At 41.5% G+C, this 24,350-nt stretch overlaps 1 protein-coding gene across 1 annotated transcript; it reads left to right on the top strand.

Annotated features, from left to right (window-relative positions):
• Positions 1-451: 451 nt before the first annotated feature.
• Positions 452-23,145, top strand: DGAT2L6 (diacylglycerol O-acyltransferase 2 like 6). The gene is made up of 7 exons (XM_053580943.1): positions 452-614; positions 14,650-14,760; positions 15,177-15,247; positions 15,621-15,825; positions 17,203-17,377; positions 20,071-20,282; positions 20,707-23,145. The coding sequence occupies exons 1-7, from the start codon at positions 524-526 to the stop codon at positions 20,859-20,861; spliced, it is 1,020 nt and encodes a 339-aa protein (XP_053436918.1). The 5' UTR covers positions 452-523; the 3' UTR covers positions 20,862-23,145.
• Positions 23,146-24,350: the final 1,205 nt, after the last annotated feature.

The following is a 24,350-nucleotide window of genomic DNA, read 5'->3' on the forward strand; positions in this document are numbered from 1 at the left end:
TACAGAGCCCCTGTGACTACAGCCACAAAAAGTCATCAGAAAAACAGCCCTAGCAGGCTATGTGGCTCTCAGCAGAAGACAGGAGAAGACAAAGAATAGCCACTGGGGAAGAAACAAGTGTGACTACCAGGTCTCTTTTCTTAATCACAGAGTGAGTGCTTCTCAGAGATCCTATTTGAGACCTAGGGTATTCTCTTTTCCTACATTAACGTATCAGCAACCCCTTCCCCCACTATAGCTAGAGACATCCCAAGGCCATTCCCTCCTGATTGCAATTTGGTACACATGGAGTAAGGACAAAGGTTGGGGAGATTAGATGCTCTAATTTGTAACCTGATGTGTGTAGGAAGTTGGGGCGGGGCAGTGAGCAGGAAAAAGTGGAGGAAAGGTTTGGCCAAACCTGACAAAACCACAGCAGGTAATCTGACTCCGTGATAAGAGATTATAGCAAAGCATCTATAATCAACTCAGCTTAAGAGATCTTGGCCTCTGGTTGGATTTCCTGCCACAGCAGAATAGCGTCATGACCAAGGCCTTCTTCTCTGGACTAGATCTTCGAGAGGGCCTCCAAACCCTCTCTGTTATGCAGTGGCTCCCAGTCTACGTATTTTTAGGTGAGTGAGCCCAAGTGTTGGAGAGCACATAAGAACAGATCAAGAAAAGAGGCCAGGCATTCCCAGATGAGGAGGATTCTGCATGGTCCCCATCCTCTGGGAAGGAGTGGGTCAGCACAAAGGCCAGGAGTGAGGCTGTGGCTCACTGAGGCTGTTCCAATTTAAAGATCACCCCAGCCTTCTCAGAAGCAGTCCCTGTGAATAGCTGAAATAGTCATATTCAGGGGACAGGCCAGAGGGGGTAGTAGCTTGTTGACTTGGTGTTACTAGGTAAATGAAAGATGATGTTCTAGTCTATGATGAGAGAATTCTGGAATATCTGAAGGCTGCCTGAGTGACTTATTAGACAGAACTTTCGGAAAGGGCCAGTTGTTCAGTGGACTTGGGGCACAGCAGTCATCATTGCTAGGCAAATGGGCTGGCAGCTCAAGGCTTTTCTCAGCCAGAAACCAGGACTTGTGGCAGTCAATGATTGGAGCAAACTTGGAAACTGGATGAGGAGAAATAATGTCATCCTGAAGGATGGGACAGAGGCAGGAGGCAGCTGATATGCTGTATAACCCTGAGAGCAGAGGTTCTTAACGAGGGTCCTACAGACCAAGAATTCAGAGTGAGGTTGAATTCAGATGGAAAAAAGTCACCTCTTGTCTTTCTTTTCTTTTCTTTCTTTTTTTTTTTTTTTTTTTTTTTTGAGACAGTCTCACTATGTCGCCCTTGGTAGAGTGCTGTGGCATCACAACTCACAGCAATCTCAAACTCTTGGGCTTAAGCAATGCTTTTGCCTCAGCCTCCCAAGTAGCTGGGACTACAAGCACCTGCCACAACACTCGGCTATTTTTTTGTTGTAGTTGTCATTGTTGTTTAGCAGGCACAGGCCGGGCTCGAACCCACCAATCCCGGTGTTTGTGGCCAGTGCTCTAACCACTGAGCTACAGACATCGAGCCAAAAAGTCACCTCTTTCTTTTCACTAAACTCTAATGGAAATGTAGTATTTCCTTCAGTTATGAATGTAGGCAATAAACCACAGAATTGTTAGCAATACCAATACTTTATTGGTAATAAACATCACAGAGATTTGCATGTCATATTATGGTTGTTGCAGGCATCTCAAAATTTCATTTACACTCATGACTACTTCAAAATTCCAGTGGTTATTGGAACTGCCATTAGATCTGGTTATTTAATACATAAATCAAGAAGCATGTGTTACTACATAACATTTTGGGGATAATATTTTGATAACTGTGTTTTTTAAATGTCAGATGTAATATAAGGGTACATACAATTAGGTTGCATTGTTTGCATTTGTTAGATAAAGTCTGTGTTTCATTACAATGGGGGTTTTTGTAAGTCCATGGACCATAAAAGACTTACTAAGTTTGACTTTAGCTATATTGAGAGATAAACGTTTCTAGTCTTTCATTGTTTCCTTTTGTTTTTCCTTACATTTACCTTAACTTCTTCAAAAAGACCACTTGGATAAGTTCTAGACCTTGGATAGGAAAATAAGGGACACAGGAATGTTCTAAGAGACTTGGCATTGGTGTGGCAGCCACCATTTGAAGTCTGGATGATCCCAGAATGAGTGGGCAAAGATGAAGCAAAGAAAGCAAAGAGGTCAAGAGCAGAAGAGCTGTGTGAGTGGACCATTTTAGGTGTGGGGTCTCTCCCACCCAAGAAGGCCTTGGGATTGTATTTGAGCACAAATGCCCAGGCTGTTCTGGCTCTTCTGTGCTAGTTTTTCTCATTAAAATGTTATCATTTTTGCTCCTAGAAGATGATTCTTTCTCAAATATTTTTTTCCTCTACTCCTTCTCCTCTTTCACAGGACACTGTCTCCAAGTGGGTCTTTAGAAGAAAGAGTGTAGCACCTAACTGAATATACAGGGGACCAAGAGGGTGAGGATTAGCTTCCTAGTAATGCCTCCCCAAACCCCAAATCTCACCAGCTTCCAGTTGTCCTAGAAAAGCTAGAGGAGTAGAGTGGGAATGTTAGGAACACATTTTGAAGGTTATTTTCCATTATGGTAAAATACACAGAACATAAAATTTACGATTTTAATCATTTTTAAGTATATAGTTCAGTGGCATTAAGTATATTCACAATGCATCACCACCATCCATCTCCATAATTTTTCACCTTCCAAAACTGAAACTCTGTACCCATTAAACAATAACTCCTTAATTCTCCCACCTTCCAGCCCTATTGTACTTTATGTCTCTATGAATCTGCCTAGTCTAAGTGCCTCATATAACTGGAATTATGATTCCACTGTTTGTTCCTTGTGACGGGCTTATCTTACTTAGCATAATGTCTTTGAGGTTCACCAGTGTCGTAGCAGGTGTCAGGATTTCCTTCCTTTTCAAGGCTGAATAATATTCTCTTGTCTAGTTATACCACATTTGTTTCATCTGTCAACAAACACTTAGTTCGCTTTCACCTCTTAGCTATTGTTAATAATGCTGCTATGAATAAGGTTTACAAACATCTGAGACTCTGCTTTCAATTCTTTCGGCTATATACCCAGAAGTGAAATTGCTGGATCATACAGTAATTCTAGTTTTAATTTTTTGAGAAACAGCTATCTTGTTTTCCACAGCAGCTACACAATTTTACATTCCCACCAACAGTGCCCCAGGGTTCCAATTTTTCCACATCCTCACCACCACTTCTTATTTTCTGTTTTTTTTTTTTTTTTAACAATAGCCATCTTAATGGGTATGAGATATCTCATTGTGGTTTTGATTTGCATTTCTGTGATTATTTATGATGTTGAGCATCTTTTCATATGCTTTTTGGCAATTTGTCTTGATTTCTTCCCCCCGCCCCCGAAAGAGTTATACTATGCTGCCCTCGGTAGAGTGCTGTGGCGTCACAGCTCACAGCAACCTCAAATTCTTGGGCTTAAGCGATTCTCTTGCCTCAGTCTCCCAAGTAGCTGGGACTATAGGCACCCGCCACAATACCTGGCTATTTTTTTGTTGCAGTTGTCATTGTTGTTTAACTGGCCCATGATGGGTTCGAACCCACCAGCCTCGGTGTATGTGGCTGGCACCGTAACCATGGTGCCACAGGTGCCGAGAGTGTCTTGACTTTTTGCATTTATTTATTTATTTATTTATTTATTGAGACAGGGTCTCACTATGTCACCCTCAGTAGAGTACTATGGCATCACAGCTCACAGCAACCTCAAACTCTTGGGCTTAAGTGATTTTCTTGCCTCAGCCTCTCAAGTAGCTGGGACTACAGGTGCCTGCCACAATGCCTGGCTATTTTTTTGTTGTCATTGTCATTGTTGTTTAGTAGGCCTGGGCTGGGTTTGAACCCACCAGCCCCTGTGTATGTGGCTGGCACCCTACCCACTGAACTACAGGCACCAAGCCTTGACTTCTTTTAGATCAGTTATCTTTACCATTCCATTTGACCTTCTCTATTAGTTTAGGTGTTATACATATTGTTTCAGCTATTTTAGTGATTATGCCAGAAATTACAACATGAGTCCTAAGTCTTGGAGGTTACTAAGGCAGGAAAGCATCTAATAGGGTGTGGTGCCCACAGAGGTGCCTAAGATATTGGAATCTGTTAAATCAACAGTTATAGAGTAAATACTAATTATAAGAATTTGCAGACCAGGCATGATGGCTTGCACCTGTAATCCTAGCACTCTGGGAGGCCAAGGCAGGGGGATTGCTTGAGCTCAGGAATTCAAGACCAGCCTGACCAAGAATGAGATCCCATCTCTAAAAAATAGCTGGGCATTGTGGCAGGCACCTATAGTCCCAGCTACTAGGGAGGCTGAGGCAACAGGATTGCTTCAGCCCAAGAGTTTGAGGTTGCTGTGAGCTATGATGCCATGGCACTTTCCCGAGGGTGACAAAGTGAGACTCTGTCTCAAAAAAAAAAAAAAAAAAAAGAAAAGAAAAGGACTTTGGGCTACCTTTGCTACACTACAACAATGAATTAATTATAGGCTTCTTATTATATAGCAACAGAGAAAAAATATTCAAACTTTGTATACATTTTATGTGCCAGTGCTGGACACATACACAAATAAATAGAATATAAGACAGACTGTGGTACATGAGAGTCATGATGAAGTGATATTAGGGTGTGAGAGAAAGAAAATATTACATCAAGTTGAGGAAATCATGGGGAAACAGGAAAAAGAAGCAGGGTGAATAAGATGTGAATTCTGGAGTTCAGAACTTAAATGACAATCAGCTTTGTGACTCTGGACAAGTACTTTAATCCCTCTAAGCCTCAGTATCCCCTACCCTGCCCATGGAGAATGCTCTATACAGTAAAGCGTCCCTCCTTCCTTCTTTTCTTCCTCCTCCTCTTTTTTCCCTCTTTCTTTCATTCCTTCTATCTTCCTTGTGCTTCTCCTCCTCCCAAATAATGTTCTGAATCATGGCTGATTACTGAGTATTACTGGAAGTGATGGGGGAAAGGAAGAGAGACAAGGAGGGAGGAAGCAAGAAGAGAGGAAGGAGAAGATGGTTTGGGAGAGATGTGGAATACATTTATGGTTTATAGAATTAGGCAGTGGCTCTGACAACTCCTCTGAGGGCCAGCTTCTTTCTTCTGGGCTCGTATCACCAACATTTCCCTGACCTATTGCAATATCATCTTTCCTGATCTTCTAGCCTCACATCTCCACCCTCTCCAATTGATTCCACTGCCTGTTCTTAAAAGAGTCTTTTATAAGGCTGAGCACATGGCTCATGCCGATAATCCTTAGCACTTTGGGAGGCTGAGGTGTATGGATTGCTTGAGCTCAGGAGTTTGAGACCAGCTTGAGCTAGAGCAAGACCTTGTCTCTACTAAAAATGGAAAAACTAGCCAGGTGTTGTGGTGGGCACCTGTAGTCCCAGCTACTTGGGAAGCAAGGGGATCACTTGAGCCCAAGAGTTTGAGTTTACTGTGAGCTAAGACACCATAGCACTCTGTCCAGAGTGACAGAGTGATTCTGTCTCAAAAAGAAAAAGTCTTCTATAAGTAACCTTGATTACGTCCCTCTTCCTCTCCTGTTTAAAACTATTCAGCAATTTCTCACTGCCTACGTGATGATATACAGAAGTGTTAGACTGGACTCCTTCACTCTCTGGTGCTAACCCCTTACCAGATCATTTCCTTACCCTTCCACTATATGAAGTTTGTGTTCCATGCAATCTATTCACCGAATGGAAAATGTACTCTCCCACTCCTTCACCTCTGCCTACTCCTTCCACTATAAAGATACCATGATAGTGCTTCCTGGACTTTTCATGAACAACCTTTCCTTTGAATTATTACTCAAGCCATATCTTCTCTGCAACATTTTCCAGACAACCCGAGACTACATCACCTCTCAAAGTCTAGAGTGCCTTATAAGAATGGCTGGGCAACAGTCCTTATATCATGTGTCTCCTCTACCCAATAAGTTCCATGAGAACAGGAGCCATTTCTTATCATTAGTACATTTAGTTCAAGATCAGGCTTGACACTAAATTGACATTCCTTCCAGATTACTTCTTTTAAGTTTACCTTTTGCATTTTTCTCTCTCCCTCAGACATTCCTTTTCTGGGGGCCTGCCCTTTTTCTCTGGTTTCTAGTACTATATTAAAAAGATAGAACGTGAGAATTAGACCATTCTATCACTTAATTGTTATGGGACCATGTAAAAGTAAGTATTATTTTCTATGTGACCTTGGGTAAGTAAGTCACTTGCTCTCTATCATAATAGAAACAGCAGTGGGAGGCTGAGGCAGGAGGATCACTTTAGCTCAGGAGTTTGAGACCAGCTTAAGCAAGACAGAAAACCCTGTTTCTACTAAAAATAGAAAAATTAGCTGGGCATTGTGGCAGACACATGTAGTCAAAGCTACTTGGGAGGCTAAGGCAGGATGATTGCTTAAAGCCAGGAGTTTGAGGGTGCTGTGAGCTACACTGATACCATGGTACTCTAGCCTGGGCAACAGAGTGAGATTGTCTCAAAAAAAAAAAAAAAAAAAGAAAGAAAGAAAAGAAAAGAAACAACAGAGTACCTACTTCTCCAGACCATTCTGAAGACTAGTGAAGTGAGAAAATCCTCAGCAGATGTTAATTTTCTTCCTTGCAATTATAGAAATTGACATTATTTGGAGCCAAACACTATCTTCATTACTGTAGTCTTACACTAAGTCTTAAAATCAGATAGTACAATTCCTTTAATTTTAATTAAATTAAATTAATTTCTCTCAAAATTGTTTTGGTTTGGTTTTGTTTTTTTGAGACAGAGCCTCAAGCTGTCACCCTGGGTAAAGTGCCATGGCATCACAGCTCACAGCAACCTCCAACTCCTGGGCTCAAGTGATTCTCCTGCCTCCACCTCCCAAATAGCTGGGATTACAGGCACCTGCAACAATGCCTGGCTATTTTTTTTGGTTGTAGCCGTCATTGTTGTTTGGCAGGCCTGGGCTGGATTCTAACCTGCCAGCTCAGGTGTATGTGGCTGGCACCTTGGCCGCTTGAGCCACAGGTGCTGAGCCTCAAAATTGTATTTTATATTAATTTTTGAATTAGCTTGTTTATGTCTACAAAATGTCCTGATACCAAAGCAATACAAAGCTACTCCAAGAAATAAATTTAGAGGCCTATATCCCTGATGAACATAAATGCAAAAACCCCTCAACAAAATACTGCAAACCAAATTCAACAGCATGTTAAAAGGATCATACACCATGATCAAGTGGGATTTATCCCTGGGATACCGAGAGAGTCTAATAGACACAATCTATAAATATAATACATCTTGAAAGAATAAAGGATAAAAATCAACAGAGGCAGAAAAAGCATTTGACAAAATTCAACATCTTCTCATGATTAAAATCTCTCAGCAGATTATAAACAGAAGGAATGCATTGCACCATAATAAATGCTGTATATGAAAAGTTTACAGCTAACATCATAGTCACTGGTCAAAAGCCAAAACTTTTCCTCTAAGATCAAGAAAAGATAAGGGGGCTCAGAGCCCATGCTCAGTGGTTAGTGTGCTGGCCACATACACTGAGGCTAGCAAGTTCAAACCTAGCCGGGCCTGCTTAACAACAATGACAACTGCAACAACAACAACAAAAATAGCTGGGCATTGTGGTAGGTGCCTGTAGTCCCAGCTGCTTGGGAGGCTGAGGCAAGAGAATCACTTAAGCCCAAGAGTTTAAGGTTGCCGTTAGCTGCGATGCTGCAGCACTCTACCGAGGGGCAACACAGTGAGATTCTGTCTCAAGAAAACAAAAAAAAAAAGACAAGAGTATCCATTCTGCCATTTCTATTCAACATAGTCCTAGAAGTCCTACCAAGAGAAATAAGACAAGAAAAAGAAATAAAAGGCATCTAAGTTGGAAATGAAGATGTTAAATTGTCTCTGCTAACAGATGACATGGAGCGGTGCCTGTGGCTCAGTGAGTACGGTGCCGGCCCCATATACCAAGGGTGGCTGGTTTCAACCCAGCCCCAGTCAAACTGCAACAAAAAGGTGTTGTGGCAGGCACCTGTAGTCCCAGCTACTTGGGAGGCTGAGGCAAGAGAATCAAGAGAATCGCCTAAGCCCAAGAGCTGGAGGTTGCTGTGAGCTGTGATACTACGGCACTCTGCCCAGGGCAACAAAGTGAGACTCTGTCTCAAAAAAAAAAAGATGACATGATCTTATTTATAGAAAACCTTAAAGACTCCACCAAAAACCCATTAGAATTAATATATAAATTCAGTAAAGTACCAGGACACAAAATAAACATGCAAAAATCAGTTGCATTTCTATATACTAACAATGACCTATCCAAAGAAAGAAAGAAAGAAACACAATCCCATTTACAATAGTATCAAAAAGGATACAATACTTGGAATAAATTTAACCTAGGAGGTGAAAGATCTGAATACTACAAACTGTAAGACAATGAAAGAAATTGAAGAACCAGCTATCCCATGTTCATAGAGTGGAATAATAAATATTATCAACATGCCCATATTACTGAAAATAATCTATAGATTCAATGCAATCCTATCAAAATTCCAATGACATTTTTCAAAGAAAGAATAAAAACAGCTGCAAAATTTGTATGGGACTACAAAAGATGATGAATAGCCAAAGTAATCTTGATAAAGAAGAACAAAGCTGGAGGGATCACCCTTCCTGATTTCAAGCTATATTACAAAGGCATAGTAACCAAAACAGTATGGTACTTGCATAAAAATAGACATATAGGCCCATAGAACAAGATAGAGAGCCCAGAAATAATCCTATGCCTATATAGTCAACTAATCTTTGACAGGGGCCCCAAAATTACACAATGGGGAAAGGATAGTCTCTTCCATAAATTGTGTTGAACTGAACATCCATATCTAAAATTAGACCCTTAAAACTCCTAGAAGAAAATATAGGGGAAAAGCTCCTTGACATTGGCCTTACTGATGCTTTTCTGGATATAATGACAAAGTATGGGTAACAAAAGCAAAAATGAGCAGGAGTACATAAACTAAAAAGCTTCTGCACAGCAAAGGAAACAATCAACAAAATGAAAAAGCAACTAACAGAATGGAAGAAAATATTTGTAATTATATATCTGGTAAGGGGTAAATTTCCAAAATGTATGAAGAACTCATGCAACTCAATAGCCAAAAAAAAAAAAGCCTAATTTTAAAAATAGGCAAAGGACCTAACTAGACATTTCTCCAAAGAAGATACACAAATATCCAACAGGTATAGAAAAAGATGTTCAACATTACTAGTCATCAAGGAAATCCAAATCAAAACCAGGGTGAGATATGCATATGTAAAATATACATATATTATACCTGTTAGTATAGCTATTATCAAAAAGATAAGATGGCTCATGCCTGTAATCCTAGCACTTTGGGAGGCCAAGGCAGGAAGATTGCTTGAGGCCATGAGTTCAATACCAGCCTAGGAAACATAGTGAGACCTTGTCTTTACTAAAAAATAATAAAAACATTATTTGAGCATGGTGGTGTGTGCCTGCGGTCCCAGCTAATTGAAAGGCTGAGGTAGGAGGATCACTTGAGCCCAGGAGTTTGAAATTACATTGCAGTTATGATTGCACCACTGCACTCCAGCCTGGTGACAGAGCAAGACCCTGTTTCAAAAAAAATAAATAAATAAAAGGATAAAAGAAACAAGTGTTAGTGAGGATATGAAGAAAAGGAAATCCTTATATAGTGTTGGTGGGAATGTAAATTGGTACAGCCATTATGGAAAATAGGATGGAAGTTCCAAAGGTAATGAAATTAGTATCTTGAAGAGATAACTGCACCCCCATGTTCATTGCAACATTATACACAACAGCCAAGATATGGGATCAACCTAAGTGTTCGTTAATACATGAATGAATAAAGAAAATGGGAAAATGGGATACACACACACTAGAATATTATTTATCCATAGAAATAAATAAATTCTGCCATTTGCAACAACATAGACAAACATGAAGGACATTATGCTAAGTGAAATAAACCAGACATAGAAAGACATATACAGTATGATCTCATTTGTATGTGGAATCTGAAAAAGTTGAACTCATAGAAGCTGAGAACAGAATAGTGGTTGCCAGGGCCTAAGGCAAAGGACAAATGAGATGTTGGTCAAAGGGCACAAAGTTCCAATTATAAGATGAATAAACTCTGGAGATAATATATAGTATGGTGACTATGGTTAATAATACTGTATCATTGGCTCGGCGTCCGTAGCACAGTGGTTGCAGCGTTGGCCACATACACGGAGGCTGGCGGGTTCAAACCTGGCCTGGGCCAGCTAAACAACAATGGCAACTGCAACAACAACAACAAAAAAATAGCAAGGCGTTGTGGCAGGTGCCTGTAGTACCAACTACTTGGGAGGCTGAGGCAAGAGAATCACTTAAGCCCAAGAATTGGAGGTTGCTGTGAGCTGTGACGCCAAGACACTCTACCAAGAGTGGCATAGTGAGGCTCTGTCTCAAAAAAAAAAAAAAAAATACTGTATCATTGACTTGAAATTTCCTAAGAGAATAGACTTTAAGTGTCCTCACCCCCCACACACACACCAAGGGTAACTATGTGTGGTGGTGGTGGTGGATGTGCTGATTAAATTGACTGTGGTAACCATTACACAATGTATAAGAGGTCTGATAATTAAGTTCCCCAACTCATCCTAGAAAAAGTGCTACATAACCTCACTGCTGAATATCACTACAGTCACCTTTGAAGTACTCTCTTTGGGGCACCAATACCTAGTCCACTCTTCAGAGCAATTTTGGAACTCCTATTCTGGAATGGCCATCACAGCTGTTGTTATATTACCCTTGATGTCCTGGACAGTCATCAAAATGTCTTCCTTTCAATATTTCCTTTACCTTTTGGTTAAAGAAAAAAGTCATTGGGGGGCCTGATTAGGTGATAGGGAGGGTTTTCCAAAAGAGTTATTTGTTTACTAGCTAAAAACTCCCTCACAGACAGTGCTGTATGAGCTGTCTGTGATGCAAGAGCCATAAGTTGTTGGCAAAAAGTTCAGATTGTTTTCATCTAACTTTTTCATGCAGCCTTTTCAGCACTTCTAAATAGTAAGCTTGGTTAACTGTCCAGTTGGTACAAATTCATAATGAATAATCTGGATATCAAAAAAAGGTTAGAAACATTGTTTTGATTCTTGATTTGGACTGACAGAACTTGTTTTGGTTGTAGAGACTTGACTGACTTCCATTGTGCACTTTGACGCTTTGTCTCAGAGTTGTATCGGTACACCCATGTTTCATCACCAGTGATAACATGGCCTAAAACATTCTCTTGACTCTCCAAAAGGCCTTGGAAAACTTTAATTCTCCTTTCCTTTTGTTCATCAGTGAGTTCCATATATATTGGAACCATTTTTGCACACACCTTTCTCATGACAAGATTTTCAGTTAAGATTTTCTGAACTTTTCTTTATTGATGCTTACTTGGTCTGCTATGCTTCTCACAGTCAGCTGATGATTTTGATGCACAATTTGATAAATTTTTGTAATGTTTTCACCAGTTCTACTCATTACTGGCCTCCCTAACCTCTCTTCATCAGTTTTCTCTCCTCTCAGAAAAATGCTTAATTTATTTGTACACTGCCATTTTCTCTAAGCATTATCCCCATAAACTTGGGCTAACATGTCCCTGATTTCACTTTATGGTGGCAAGTTCACAAATTTAATTGTCAGACCTTGTACATATGTCAAATCAACATGTTGTACACTTTGAATATGTACAATTATTATTTGTCAATTATACCTTCATGAAGTTGGAAAACATTAACTTGAAATGGATCAGAGATCTAAATGTAAAACAGAAAATTGTAAAACTTCTAGTAGAACATATAGAAGAAATACTGAGGTTAGGCAAAGAATTCTTTAGAGTTGACACCAAAAACCCAATCTGTAAAAGGAAAAAAATTGATAAATTGGACATCACCAAAATTAAAAGCTTTTGTTCTGGCTCGGCGCCTATAGCTCAGCGGCTTGGGTGCCAGCCACATATACCAGAGCCAGTGGGTTCGAATCCAGCCCAGGCCTGCTAAAAACAACAATGATAACTACAATGACAACAACAAAAAAATATCCGGCATTGTGGCAGGCGCCTGTAGTCCAAGCTACTTGGGAGGCTGAGGCAAGAGAATCGCTGAAGCCCAAGAGTTTGAGGTTGCTGTGAGCTGTGACACCAGAGCACTCAACTGAGGGCGACATAGTGAGACTCTGTCTCAAAAAAAACTTACGAGACACTTATTGATGTGCAGACACCTACACATCTATTAGAATGGCTTGGCCATCTTCAATACAAGATAAATTGGGAGCCCATCTGTGTTGACATTCCCCTTGATAATCCTCTCAAAGATACCTCACTTGAGAGAAGTTGGAACTGTCTCCTGGTTTTAAAGCTGTATTATCTAAGGGAATGTCGCACATATATACACACAAATATTTGTTCTTCATCATTCCTTCCTCAGATACTCTTCCTTTATGTCATGGAAATTCTTGTTCTCTAAGCTTTAGATCTTCCGCATTTGGCCTCTGTTTCTCTTATCTCTTAAAATCCCACTTTTGTCACTGTGCAGAACACTGATGACACTCGAATAAGCTTTTTTTTTTTATTAAATCATAGCTGTGTACATTAATGCGATCATGGGGCACCACACACTAGTTTCATAGACCGTTTGACATAAGGGAACACTTCTACACTGCTGGTGGGAATGCAAATTAATACATTCCTTTTGGAAAGATGTATGGAGAACACTTAGAGATCTAAAAATAAATCAAATAAGCTTTTTCTGGAAGCCTTGTCCTCAAAGGACATTTATGGCCCTTCTGCAGGGCCACACCTGCAGTGCCAATAGATTCCACAAGGGGGCTGGTATTACCGAGATAAGGGCTCTTTCACTGCCTTTAGGACTTGCAGATAAAAGGAGTTAAAGTACACAATGACTCTGTCTACCCTTTTTTTTTTTTTTTTTTTTTTTTTTTGTAGAGACAGAGTCTCACTGTACCGCCCTCGGGTAGAGTGCCGTGGCGTCACACGGTTCACAGCAACCTCCAACTCCTGGGCTTAAGCGATTCTCTTGCCTCAGCCTCCCGAGTAGCTGCGACTACAGGCGCCCGCCACAACGCCCGGCTATTTTTTGGTTGCAGTTTGGCCGGGGCAGGGTCTGAACCCGCCACCCTCGGTATACGGGGCCAGCGCCTTACCGACTGAGCCACAGGCGCCGCCCCATCTACCCTTTTAAAATAACATCACGTTTAAATAATACTATACATACTGACTAAACAATAATCATTTAAGTTTACCTATTATTGAAAAAGAAAACATTTAGTTCATTTCTTTTTCAGTCTACAGGGATTTGTTGATTATCTACTATGTGCCAGGCCCTGTTCTAGATACTGGGGACAAACAGAATTTATTTGAAGCAATATATAATAGAAATAATACACTTAGACTATCTTTAATTAGGAATATTCTTATTTATCTGAGCTTCCTTGTGAAGCTTAACTGACACATGTATTGTCATCTTCTATGAAGGTCAAAGGTAGTGGAACTTTAATCCATGGCAAGCTTCCCATAAAGTTCCTCCCACCATTATTTCCTGTCTAATTAACATATTTATAACAACCATCTCAGCCAGTTCTCATAAAGAGAATTCAGCCTGTCCCTGAGGTATCTTCTACTCCATGACTTTTTAAAGCAATGTTCATTCAATCTTTTTCCTGCCATTTTAATCTATGTCCAAAATGCAAGAGACAAACCTGCTGGTAGGTAACTCTTGAGTTTTCTTCCCCTCCTCTGAACCTTTTATCTGCCATGATATGGTAACTCCTGCTCGAAGAAGTCATTCCCTTGGCCAGGTCTTGTTTTATTCACAATATGTATACTTAGCCTCCCTTTTGCATGAATGCATAGTTAAAAATGGAATTTAATTCCCAGTGCTGTAAGATGTATTATGTTTACATTTCACAGCCTTCTGTGTCCCTTTGCTAACAAAGATAAATTGTTCCTTTTCTGAATCTTTGCAACATTTTGAATAGGACAAAATAGAACATAGTAAAGTGGTTTTTGATCTGTATTTTCTTCTCAGCATCAAACAGCCTATATACTGTAGGCAACCCCTTTCTGCTGGAATATGAGAACTTAGCAATTCAACAAAAGAAGAAGGGTCAAGCTTTTAAAAAGAATTTCCCAAGGCCCCAGAGTGCAGATGCCAGCCCCTGGCTCAATATGCTCTTCTTCCCACATGCCAAGCAGTGCAGTCCTTTGACCCTGGCTGAGGGTCTGCTCTGAGAACCTCTTGGTTCTGCTGTTTCCTCAGTTAAGATCTTGGCCATTAAAAAGAGCTAGGTCTGAGGGCTCAGAGACCAGTATGGACCACAGCAGAGCTAGGAAGGGTGGGAGGTGAGTGGGTGGGAGGAGAGAGAGAGAAGAGTCGCACACAACCTTGCCCTGCTCCTTCAGTGTAGAGCAGAGATTGGGTTGTCAGAGGTGTACTAAAACTTGAACTCTTTTTGTCCCTTAGGAGCTATTCCCATTCTCTTTATACCCTACTTTCTGGTGTTCACTAAGTTCTGGTCCTTGGCTGTGCTCGCCTTAGTTTGGCTCGCCTATGATTGGAACACCCACAGTCAAGGTAAGAAAAGGATGCCGAATGATGGTCCTGTTTGTGCCAAAGATGGAATTACAGGGAGAGCCAGGTGGAGGGAGAGAGGGGGGAGAAGCAAAGGAAGGGGAGAGGAGAAAGGAGGGAGAGAGGAGAACAAAGCTCATCAGGGACAGAGGTCTTTACCAGGTAACTCTGCAAGAATTAAGAGGTTGAGGTTTCCGGGCAGGTATCCCCAGCTTCAGGCTGCTTTCATTTCATCTTTCTGGTTGGCTTCAGAGGAATAGGGGTTTCCTGTGTCTTGGGAGTTGGTATCAGGAATAGTACCTACATCTCTGAGTTGTGAGATCCTTCCTGTGGCCTGAGGACCACAGGCAGAACTCCATCTCTGGGAGAGGTAGAGGGAGATACCCAATCTGCTCTTCCCGTCCCTTCTGTACACACAGGTGGTAGGCGTTCAGCTTGGGTACGAAACTGGACCCTCTGGAAATATTTCAGAAATTACTTCCCAGTAAAGGTGACTACCATTCTTCTGGGTGCCCTCAGTCTCCATTGCCCAGACTCTCACTCCCTATTCAGCTCCATATTTTCAAAGGGTTTGATGGTCAACTGTGAAGGTCAAGGCCCAGAGACATAATGCAGAGCAAGGGCCCAAGATGGACGGGCAGGTGGGGAGACAGATGGATAGCAGTCTTTCCCACAATGGCAAACATATGTCAGACTCTCTGACCATCACAACCCCTGGCAATCCTATGACAATAATGACATCCCAAGGAACAGAGATTTGGGGCTCCCAGAGGGAAACATAGGCTACCTGCTGGAGTTTGAGTCCACATGCCCTCTCTTCCTTCTTACCTAGCCAATGCTTTGACTCAATCTCCTTCTAACAGCTGGTGAAGACGCATGACCTTTCTCCCAAACACAACTACATCATTGCCAACCACCCCCATGGCATTGTCTCTTATGGTGTCTTCATCAACTTTGCCACTGAGGCCACTGGGTTTGCTCGGATTTTCCCATCCATTACTCCCTTCATAGGGACCTTGGAAGGGATCTTCTGGATCCCAATTGTGCGAGAATATGTGATGTCAATGGGTGAGTGTAAGAAACATTTCATTCTCTGACCTACATCAGGGCTCCAACTCTAATGATCCCTGACAGTCACTCCCTGATAGAAGAAGACTTGATAGAAAATGAGTCCAGAACACCCTGGGTCAGTAATAGAAGTATGAGGCCAAGCAACATGTTCTGTCCAATATCTGTGAGACAGCGTTTGGTTGGGCAGCAGGGGAAGTTACAGACATTCATAAGAGGTGCTAAGACTCCTTTCAGAAGGAGAGTCATGGAAATAAGAGGATAAATACGAAGTATTAAACACAATGCAGGGAAAAGCAGGTGTGAGTGAGGTAGCTCAGACAATCTTCACCAGACTGTTTCTTGGATGTTAGTTGGCCTATTTTGTCTAGTCATTTGTACAGCAGCTCTCATCCCATGGCGTCTTAAAGACTTTTTAAAGTCTAAAGTCTAAAACTAACTACTATGCTCCTGGTCCATGACCTTCATCTCCTGGAAACCCTTTCACCCTTGCATAAGTTGCCAAGGGATAAAGGATTCATCATATTCCAGGACAAAGTCTCTACGCCAGGCTTCAAGCTAGGGCACTGTGATAAATGTCACTCTCTGGACAAATATTCATCCTTCTGCACACCAGAAAACTGAAGCCAAAAATTAAAAGGTAAGAGACACTTATTTGGAGGGGTAAGGTGGGGCTACTAGAGGCCCAGAGGGTGCTTCTGCTCTGGTCCCCTCTAAGGGTTGGCATGGCCCTGGAGCAGGGATCTCACTCAATGGCTGGATCCTGGAGGCAATTTCTGCCATTCCAGTAGAAAATAGAAAGTAATAGCAGGGCAGAGATGAGAGACAGAAACTCTGTTATTATTGTTGAACAACAAGATGTCATGCACATTCTATCATTCATCTATGTTTCAATTTGGCTTATGTATCTTCTGGATCTGCCTACTCTCCAGAAGCCCCAGCCAATTGCTCCCCTTCAGCAGGTTGTTCTTAGGAAGGAAGCAGGTTGGTGGTGGCTAGTCCTGATCACCCCTAGAGCACAGAACTCTGAAGGGTCTCCAGTGCTGTCAGCCAGGGCAGAGTAGAAGATGGCTGTGGCTCATGGATAGAGAGGGAAGAGCTATGTTTAAATACTAAAGGTTTTGGATAGTAATAGGCAGAGGAGCTCAGTGAAGACCCACCTGTAGTAGCACAGACCCTCGAGGCAAGAAGCTGACCTTCAGAGCCAACCTCAGGCTAGGCCTAACCCAGAATATGGCGGTCAAAGAAAAAAAGGTAGAAACAGCAGTAGTCAGGAAAACAGAAGAATAGTCTTTAACAAGGGGAGCCTGGAGGAACTTCCTTACCCCATCCTCAGGCACCAAGTTTGCTCTAACCCTTGACTATTTGGTTTCACAGGTTTGTGCCCAGTTAGTGAGTTGTCCTTGAAGTACTTGCTGACACAGAAAAGCTCAGGCAATGCTGTGGTTATTGTGGTGGGTGGAGCTGCCGAAGCCCTCTTGTGCCAGCCAGGAGCCTCCACCATTTTCCTCAAACAGCGTAAAGGTTTTGTGAAGTTGGCACTGAAGACAGGGTGGGTCCCTAGGTTCTAGTGCTCTCTTGTCAGGGTGCCATAGGTCCTCTGTAGCCCTCCAAAATGGTGCCCTTCCTGGGAACCCTGTCAGAGGGGGCTTTCTCTTCTCTCTGATTCCTTCTCCCTACACCTTCACACTGGGGTGTCTGGACCTCCAGATACATTTCTTTTTTTCTATTTTCTTTCTTTCTTCTTTTTTTTTTTATTTTTGGAGACAGGGTCTCACTTTGTGGCCCTTGGTAGAGTACCATGGCCTCATACCTCACAGCAACCTCAAACTCTTGGGCTCAAGCAATTCTCTTGTCCCAGCCTCCTAAGTAGTCAGGACTAAAGGTGCCTGCCACTAGTTTTTCTAATTTTTTTAGTAGAGACGAGGTCTTGCTCTTGCTCAGGCTGGTCTTGAACTCCTGAGCACAAGAAATCCACCCTCCTCAGTCTCCCAGAGTGCTAGGATTATAGGCTTGAGCCACCATTTCTGGCTACCAGATATATTTCAATGGGTACTTTTCTTACTTGAAGTTGGAGAAAGAACAGCAGAACAAGACCTTTTACTTGCTGCCCATTAGCCTAGTAGGCTAGGAGTCTGGGAAAGTGAGGCTTCACTCTATATCAACTTGTTGACTGAGAGACCCGGAGAACAGGGTGAAGACAGCACTGGCCTTGATGCTGTGAGAATTGCAAAGATGCATAAGACATTCCCTCAACATACAATCTGGTTTAAGAAATAGAACACATTCATTCAGGAGTTATTGAGTACCTATCAGATGTCAGGCATAGTAATAGGCATTGAAGATATAAAAATAAATCAGATCTGCTCCTTGCAAACTCTCAGTCCAATATGGAAAACAGACACATCCACATATAATTACAAAATATATACAGATTCCAACCAATTATCACCCAGACTGCAACCCCCTCGCTTACTACCATCATCTCTCCCCCTGGATTAGTACAACACTTCTAGCTGTTCTCCCTGCTTCTATGCTGGCCTACCCTACCCTACCCCCAGGACTCTATTCCCAGCTGAAACCAGGAAAATCTTGTTAAATGTGAGTCAGATCATCTCACTACTCATAATATTGTGAGTGACTCTTAGGTCACTCAGAGGAAATGCCAAAGTCTTTACAAAGGCTTGTATGATCCTGAAAAATCTGGTCCTTAGCTACTTTGCCCTCATCACCTGCTACTTTCCCGCTTGCTCATTCCATCACACCTGCACTGGCATCTTTGCTGTCCCTCAAGTAGGCCACACACTCCCACTCTTGTCTTTGCAGGGCATATAGAACACTATTCCTCCAAAGAACTGCTTGGCTCATTCCTTTACCTCCTTCAAGTCCTTGCTCAAATGTCTCTTCACAACAAGGTCTATCCTGACTATCCTGCTCTATTTTTTCCTGGCTTATTTATCTTCTTATAGATCATCTATTTTATTAATTTGTTTGTTTATCTATTATTTTTATTGTTTTATTTTATTGTCTGTTTTCCTCCCAAAAAACATAAGCTCCATGAGGACAAAGATTTTTAAAAATCAGTGTGTTCATGATACAACCTCAGGGCCTAAAACAGTGCTGGTACATAGAAATAATTTAATATATATGTGTTGAATGAAAGAAGCATTATAACAGAAATGTATACAAAGTGCTATGGGAGCACCAATTTATGGAAAGACCTTGAGTCAGAGCGGAGATATCACACATGGGTGACATTTGGATTGTGAACTGAAATATAAGTAGTAATTGCCAGGTAGATCAAAAGGGAAAAAGATAGACAGGTGTTGTGGTGGGTGCCTGTAGTCCCAGCTACTTGGGAGTCTGAGGCAAGAGAATCGCTTAAGCCCAAGTGTTTGAGATTGCTGTGAGCTGTAATGCCACAGCACTCTACTGAGGGTGACATAGTAAGACTGTCTCAAAAAAAAAAAAAAAAGAAAAAAGAACTCAGGCATTCAATAAGGACCTATGGCATGTTGGGCACTATGCCAGACCCTACGGATTCAAAGGTAAATATGACACAAGCTTGCTGTCTTCTAGGAGAGTCAGGTAAGGAGATAACTATAACACAGGGTTAGGTAGTGCTAGTGTAGAAGAGAGGAAAGCACTCTTTGATGAGGGGTTTCTAATCCACATTGGGGGAATCAGAGGTGTCAAAGAAAGTTTCTTTAAGGGGATGAAATTGGAACTGAGAATGGAAAGGCAAATTTGAATTAGCTACATCAAGACAGAGGAACGGTACTTCTGAGGGAGGGAGCAGGATGTACAAAGACACATAGACAAGAGATTACTAGGCACAATTAGTATGGCTAAGCAGATTGCAAAAACAGAGTGGGAGAGGGGAAGCTAGCCAGGTAGGGAGATCTAGAGCATAAAGGCCATGCTAAGCAGTGTAGTACAAAGCAAAGAGCTCCAGAAGAGTTTGACAGAGAGGAGTGCCATGTCCAGATATGTAGTTTAGGAAGAACACTCTGGATGCTGGACACAATAAAGATAGTTCAATCTCCTGAGATTAGTTTCCTCCTATCACAGGACAAGGCTCATCAGCTCCCCACAGAGAGTTTGTTTGGAAGGATGGGGCATGGAAGGAATGGGGCTTGGGTTCTTGTCTTATAATGAGGAGGTTGGAGAGGTTTCCCACCTTGAAGAGGGTTTTGCTGGGGGAGCTTCCTGAGAGAGCTCACATGCCTGCCTCTCTCTTTGCAGGGCATATATTGTCCCCTCCTATTCCTTTGGTGAGAACGAGGTACACAAGCAGGAGACCTTCCCTGAGGGTACATGGACAAGGTTCTTCCAAAAAACCTTCCAGAACACATTCAAAAAACTCCTGGGAATAAATTTCTGTACCTTTCATGGTCGGGGCCTCACTCGTGGATCCTGGGGCTTTCTGCCTTTCAATCATCCCATTACCACTGTTGGTGAGCTTTGCATTTTCTCCATACCACCTGTTTCTTGATCCCCCCTCTCCCAAGTCATCCATCAAGTCCCAGCTCACAATTGGGATGGGAAGTGGCTGCAGTTACAAGCACAGTGGGTAGGATAACTAAATAAATAAGAAGTATGGCCATTCACAGATGGGATAGAGTTCAATAGCTGCCACAAGAGCATCACTATTCACACACATTACTTCAACATTCTCCTGAGTTTGCTTTCATTCTCTTGAGTATGGGTGAGATTAGGTGGTTGAAGAACAGGTCCAGTATTGGGCTGGAGCACAGGGAAATACCACAGAAGGGGGGGAAATTCAGATACTGAGTTTCAGTAGATGGTTCCCAATGAGGGATGAGTATTTTGAGTTGGGGGGGTGACTCTGATCCTTGTCTATTTTCCATCTTTCCATAGTTGGGGAACCCCTGCCGATTCCCAAGATTGAGAATCCAGACAAGAAGACAGTGGACAAGTATCATGCATTCTACATTAGTGCCCTGCGCAAGCTGTTTGATCAACACAAAGTTGAACATGGCCTCCCTGAAACCCAAGAGCTGACAATCATATAAAAGGAGCCAGGTTCCCCATTAATAAACCCCTAAAGTCATGAGGTATTCAACTAGAGTCACAAGGAAGAAACAATTTGGGGAAAGGGTAAGATCTCAAGGATGAGGAGGCCAACCAACCCGGAAACGTTTAACGAATCAGGGTTCCAGCAATGGAATCCCCTCCCAAGTGACCAAAGCAGGTTTGGGGGAAGGAACCAGAGAGGGCTGGCTAGAAAAGGAGGTGGCTCCATCATCCCTGGTTATGTAAAGCAACAATCCTGTTTGGGAGTCCTGTGAATCACTCCAGGCAACTCTCTGATTACAGTAATAAGAAGCCAAAGAACATTGTGCCCCTTCCTCTTGAACCTCAGTGACACCCATCAGTGTTTAGGTTTAGGGGTTGGTTTGTTTCCTCCCAGGCCTTTTTCTTACAATCTGGGGACTTCTGAAAAATAAACCAGGGACCTGAACTGTGGCTTCCTTATCCAAGCAGACAGCATTCTCTCCATTGTGACAGAGCTCTCAACTAACAATACAGTTATGCTATTTCATCTATAAAAATAAGGCTCTAAAACAGGATTCTAGTACTTCCTAATTACTGTGGTTCAATGCTGGGCTTCCCCCAAACGTAAGGTTTTCTCTTCTGGCCAGAGAGCTGGTATGTAGAGTCATTCTCCTCTTCTTCATCCACCCTTCATATTGTCCCTGACAGAAAAGGTGGAGGAGTGGAACCACAGCTACTACACACTGTAGGAGACAGGAGAAGAATTGATGGCAATTGATCATGGTCAATCCATGGTTCTCCCAATCCCACATTACCAGCCTAAACCAAGGTCAGAAGGAAGGGAGCCACAAGACCATGCACCAGCTGTAAGTTTGGTTGATGTCAAGTACCTACTGTGTCCCAGGGACCATGCCATCACTTTCACAACTTTTGAGTTTTAATGCTAACATCAGCCCTGTGGTATTGAGATTTCCATCATTTCCATTTCACAGGAGCTAAAGCTCCTAGAGGTTAAGTAACTTGCCAAAACCACACAACTTTAGATAGAACTTTATTTTCCTAAATGAGAACCTATGGCCCTTCACCAAAATTAGTAAGTGTGGGGGGAAATGGCACAGAGTCTTTTTATTTTTTATTTTATTTATTTTTTTATTGTTGGGTATTCATTGAGGGTACAAGAAACCAGGTTACACTGATTGCATTTGTTAGGTAAAGTCCCTCTTACAATCATATCTTGCCGCCAAAAGGTGTGGCACACACCAAGGTCCCACTCCTCTCCCTCCTTCCCTCTCTCTGCTCTTCCTTTCCCCACCCCTCCCTCCTTCTTTCTTTCTTGGCTCTCCCCTTTCCCCACCCCCACCATGTCCTTAAGGCACAGATTCTTCTATTCAGAGTGTTTCCAGGTAGGCCTCAGGGAAATAATTGATTGATTTAAAATAAAAATCTGAATGGAATTGAGAGTACAGAAACAAGCTTATACATTTATGGTCAAATGATTGTCACCAAAGGTGTCAAGACAATTAAATGGGAGAAAGAATAGTCTTTTTAACAAAGAATACTGAAACAACCTGATGTCTACATGGACAATAATAAAGTTGGACCCTTACCTTATATCATATATAAAAATTGACTCAAAATGGATCAAAGTGCTAAAGTAAAAGCCAAAACTATTAAAATTATCAAATAAAGCATACATGTAAGACTTCATAATCTCAGATTAGGCAATGATTTCTTAGATATGAAACCAAAAGTACAAACAATAAAAGAAAAACTACATGTTCTGACAATTAAATTCACAAACCCATCCTAGCCTCTGGAGGCTCTAGGGGAGAATCCATTCCCTTGCCTTCTCCTGCTTCTAACAGCTGTCCATGTTCCTTAACTCATGGCTATCTACCAGCGAAGGTATCATCTCAACCTCTGCTTCTGTCATCACATCTCCTTCTCTGACTCCGATATTCCTATCTCCCTCTTATATGAACCCTTGTGATTACATTGAGCCTGCAGAGGGTATCTAGACTATATCTCCATCTCAAGATCCTTAACTTAATTATATCTGCAAAGTCCCTTTAACCAGTTAAGGTACAAATTCGCAAGTTTGAGGGGTGGCCATCCTGGGGGTGGGGATCATTATTCAGCCTACTACATGAATCTTTTTTTTTCTATCAAAGTGATTTCACTGAAATATAATAAAGTACACTGGCTATGAGAATACTCAATTGTTCTTTGGATAGTACAGAGAAAATGGAGGAATCAAAAGATGAAATATTAATTGCAAAAGCTCTTGAGCATCTGTTATGATTCTGCTGCAATTGATAGTTCTCTATAAGAAGAACTATCTACAAAAAGAAAGGTATTTAGTTATATATACATATGTGTATATACATATACACACATATTTTATATATACAGGGTGGCCATAAAGTTTATGTGCAATTAAAATTAGACAACTATTTTGTCTATTTTAAATTGCACACTATACAAAATTCTTTTTTTTCTGGCATGCCCCCAAAAATTAGGACTTAGAGGTTTAATTTACTTCCTTACATGGGTTCCACCATACACTAATCTGATCAAAAATGCAGAAAAATTAATATTTATTGAGGATTAGCTAAGTACAATATACTAGACCAATCTTTCAATCCTCAAAACAACTTCAAGAGGTAGGTGCTATTAATATTATCATACTTACAGATGAGTAAATCAAGGCTTAAAATGGCTAATTAACTATACTAAAGTTTGCACAGCTAGGCTGGGATGGAGTCCAGACAGACTCCCCAAGCTTTTACAATCCCTTTGTGGAGAGAACACTCTATTTCCTTCCAGTGACCATGAATCTTGATTTTGATGTCATGTCTACAAACCCTTCACCAAGCCCTAGGCCCCCAAGATTGTCTTGTGTTTCTTTTTTCTAAAATGTTTCTAGTTTTATATGGTATATTTAAGCCCATGATCTATTTTTTTTTTTTTTTTTTTTTTTTTTGTGACAGAGTCTCAAGCTGTCACCTGGGTAGAATGCTGTGGCATCATAGCTCACAGCAACCTCCACCTTGGAGTCAAGCAATCCTCTTGCCTCAGTTTTTATATTTTTAGTAGAGACAGGGTCTCCCTTTTGCTCAGGCTGGTCTCGAACTCGTGAGCTCAAGCAGTATACTCGCCTCGGCTTCCCATAGTGCTGGGATTACAGGTGTGAGCCACTGCACCTGGCCCCATGTTCCATTTTGAACTAATTTTTGTGTTAGATGGAGGGATTAATACATTTTTATTATGTACATAGTATAATTCAGAGCAAATGGTTCCCCGTACCTACCCCAGAGAAAGCCACCAAGATGACTCATCTCTTTCAAGTGTTTTCATTGATAGTAGTATCTGATCCCAAACAGATATCACACATGTCAAAGAGTGAAAATAAAGAATAATATTACTTATAAACAAATATATAAACTCCTTAAATAAGGTGAGAATAGCTTGAATTCATAATTCCTTTAACAGAATGCTCCACCAAT

This window comes from Nycticebus coucang, chromosome X, assembly GCF_027406575.1.
Source record: "Nycticebus coucang isolate mNycCou1 chromosome X, mNycCou1.pri, whole genome shotgun sequence".
NCBI classification, from domain to species: Eukaryota; Metazoa; Chordata; class Mammalia; order Primates; family Lorisidae; genus Nycticebus; species Nycticebus coucang.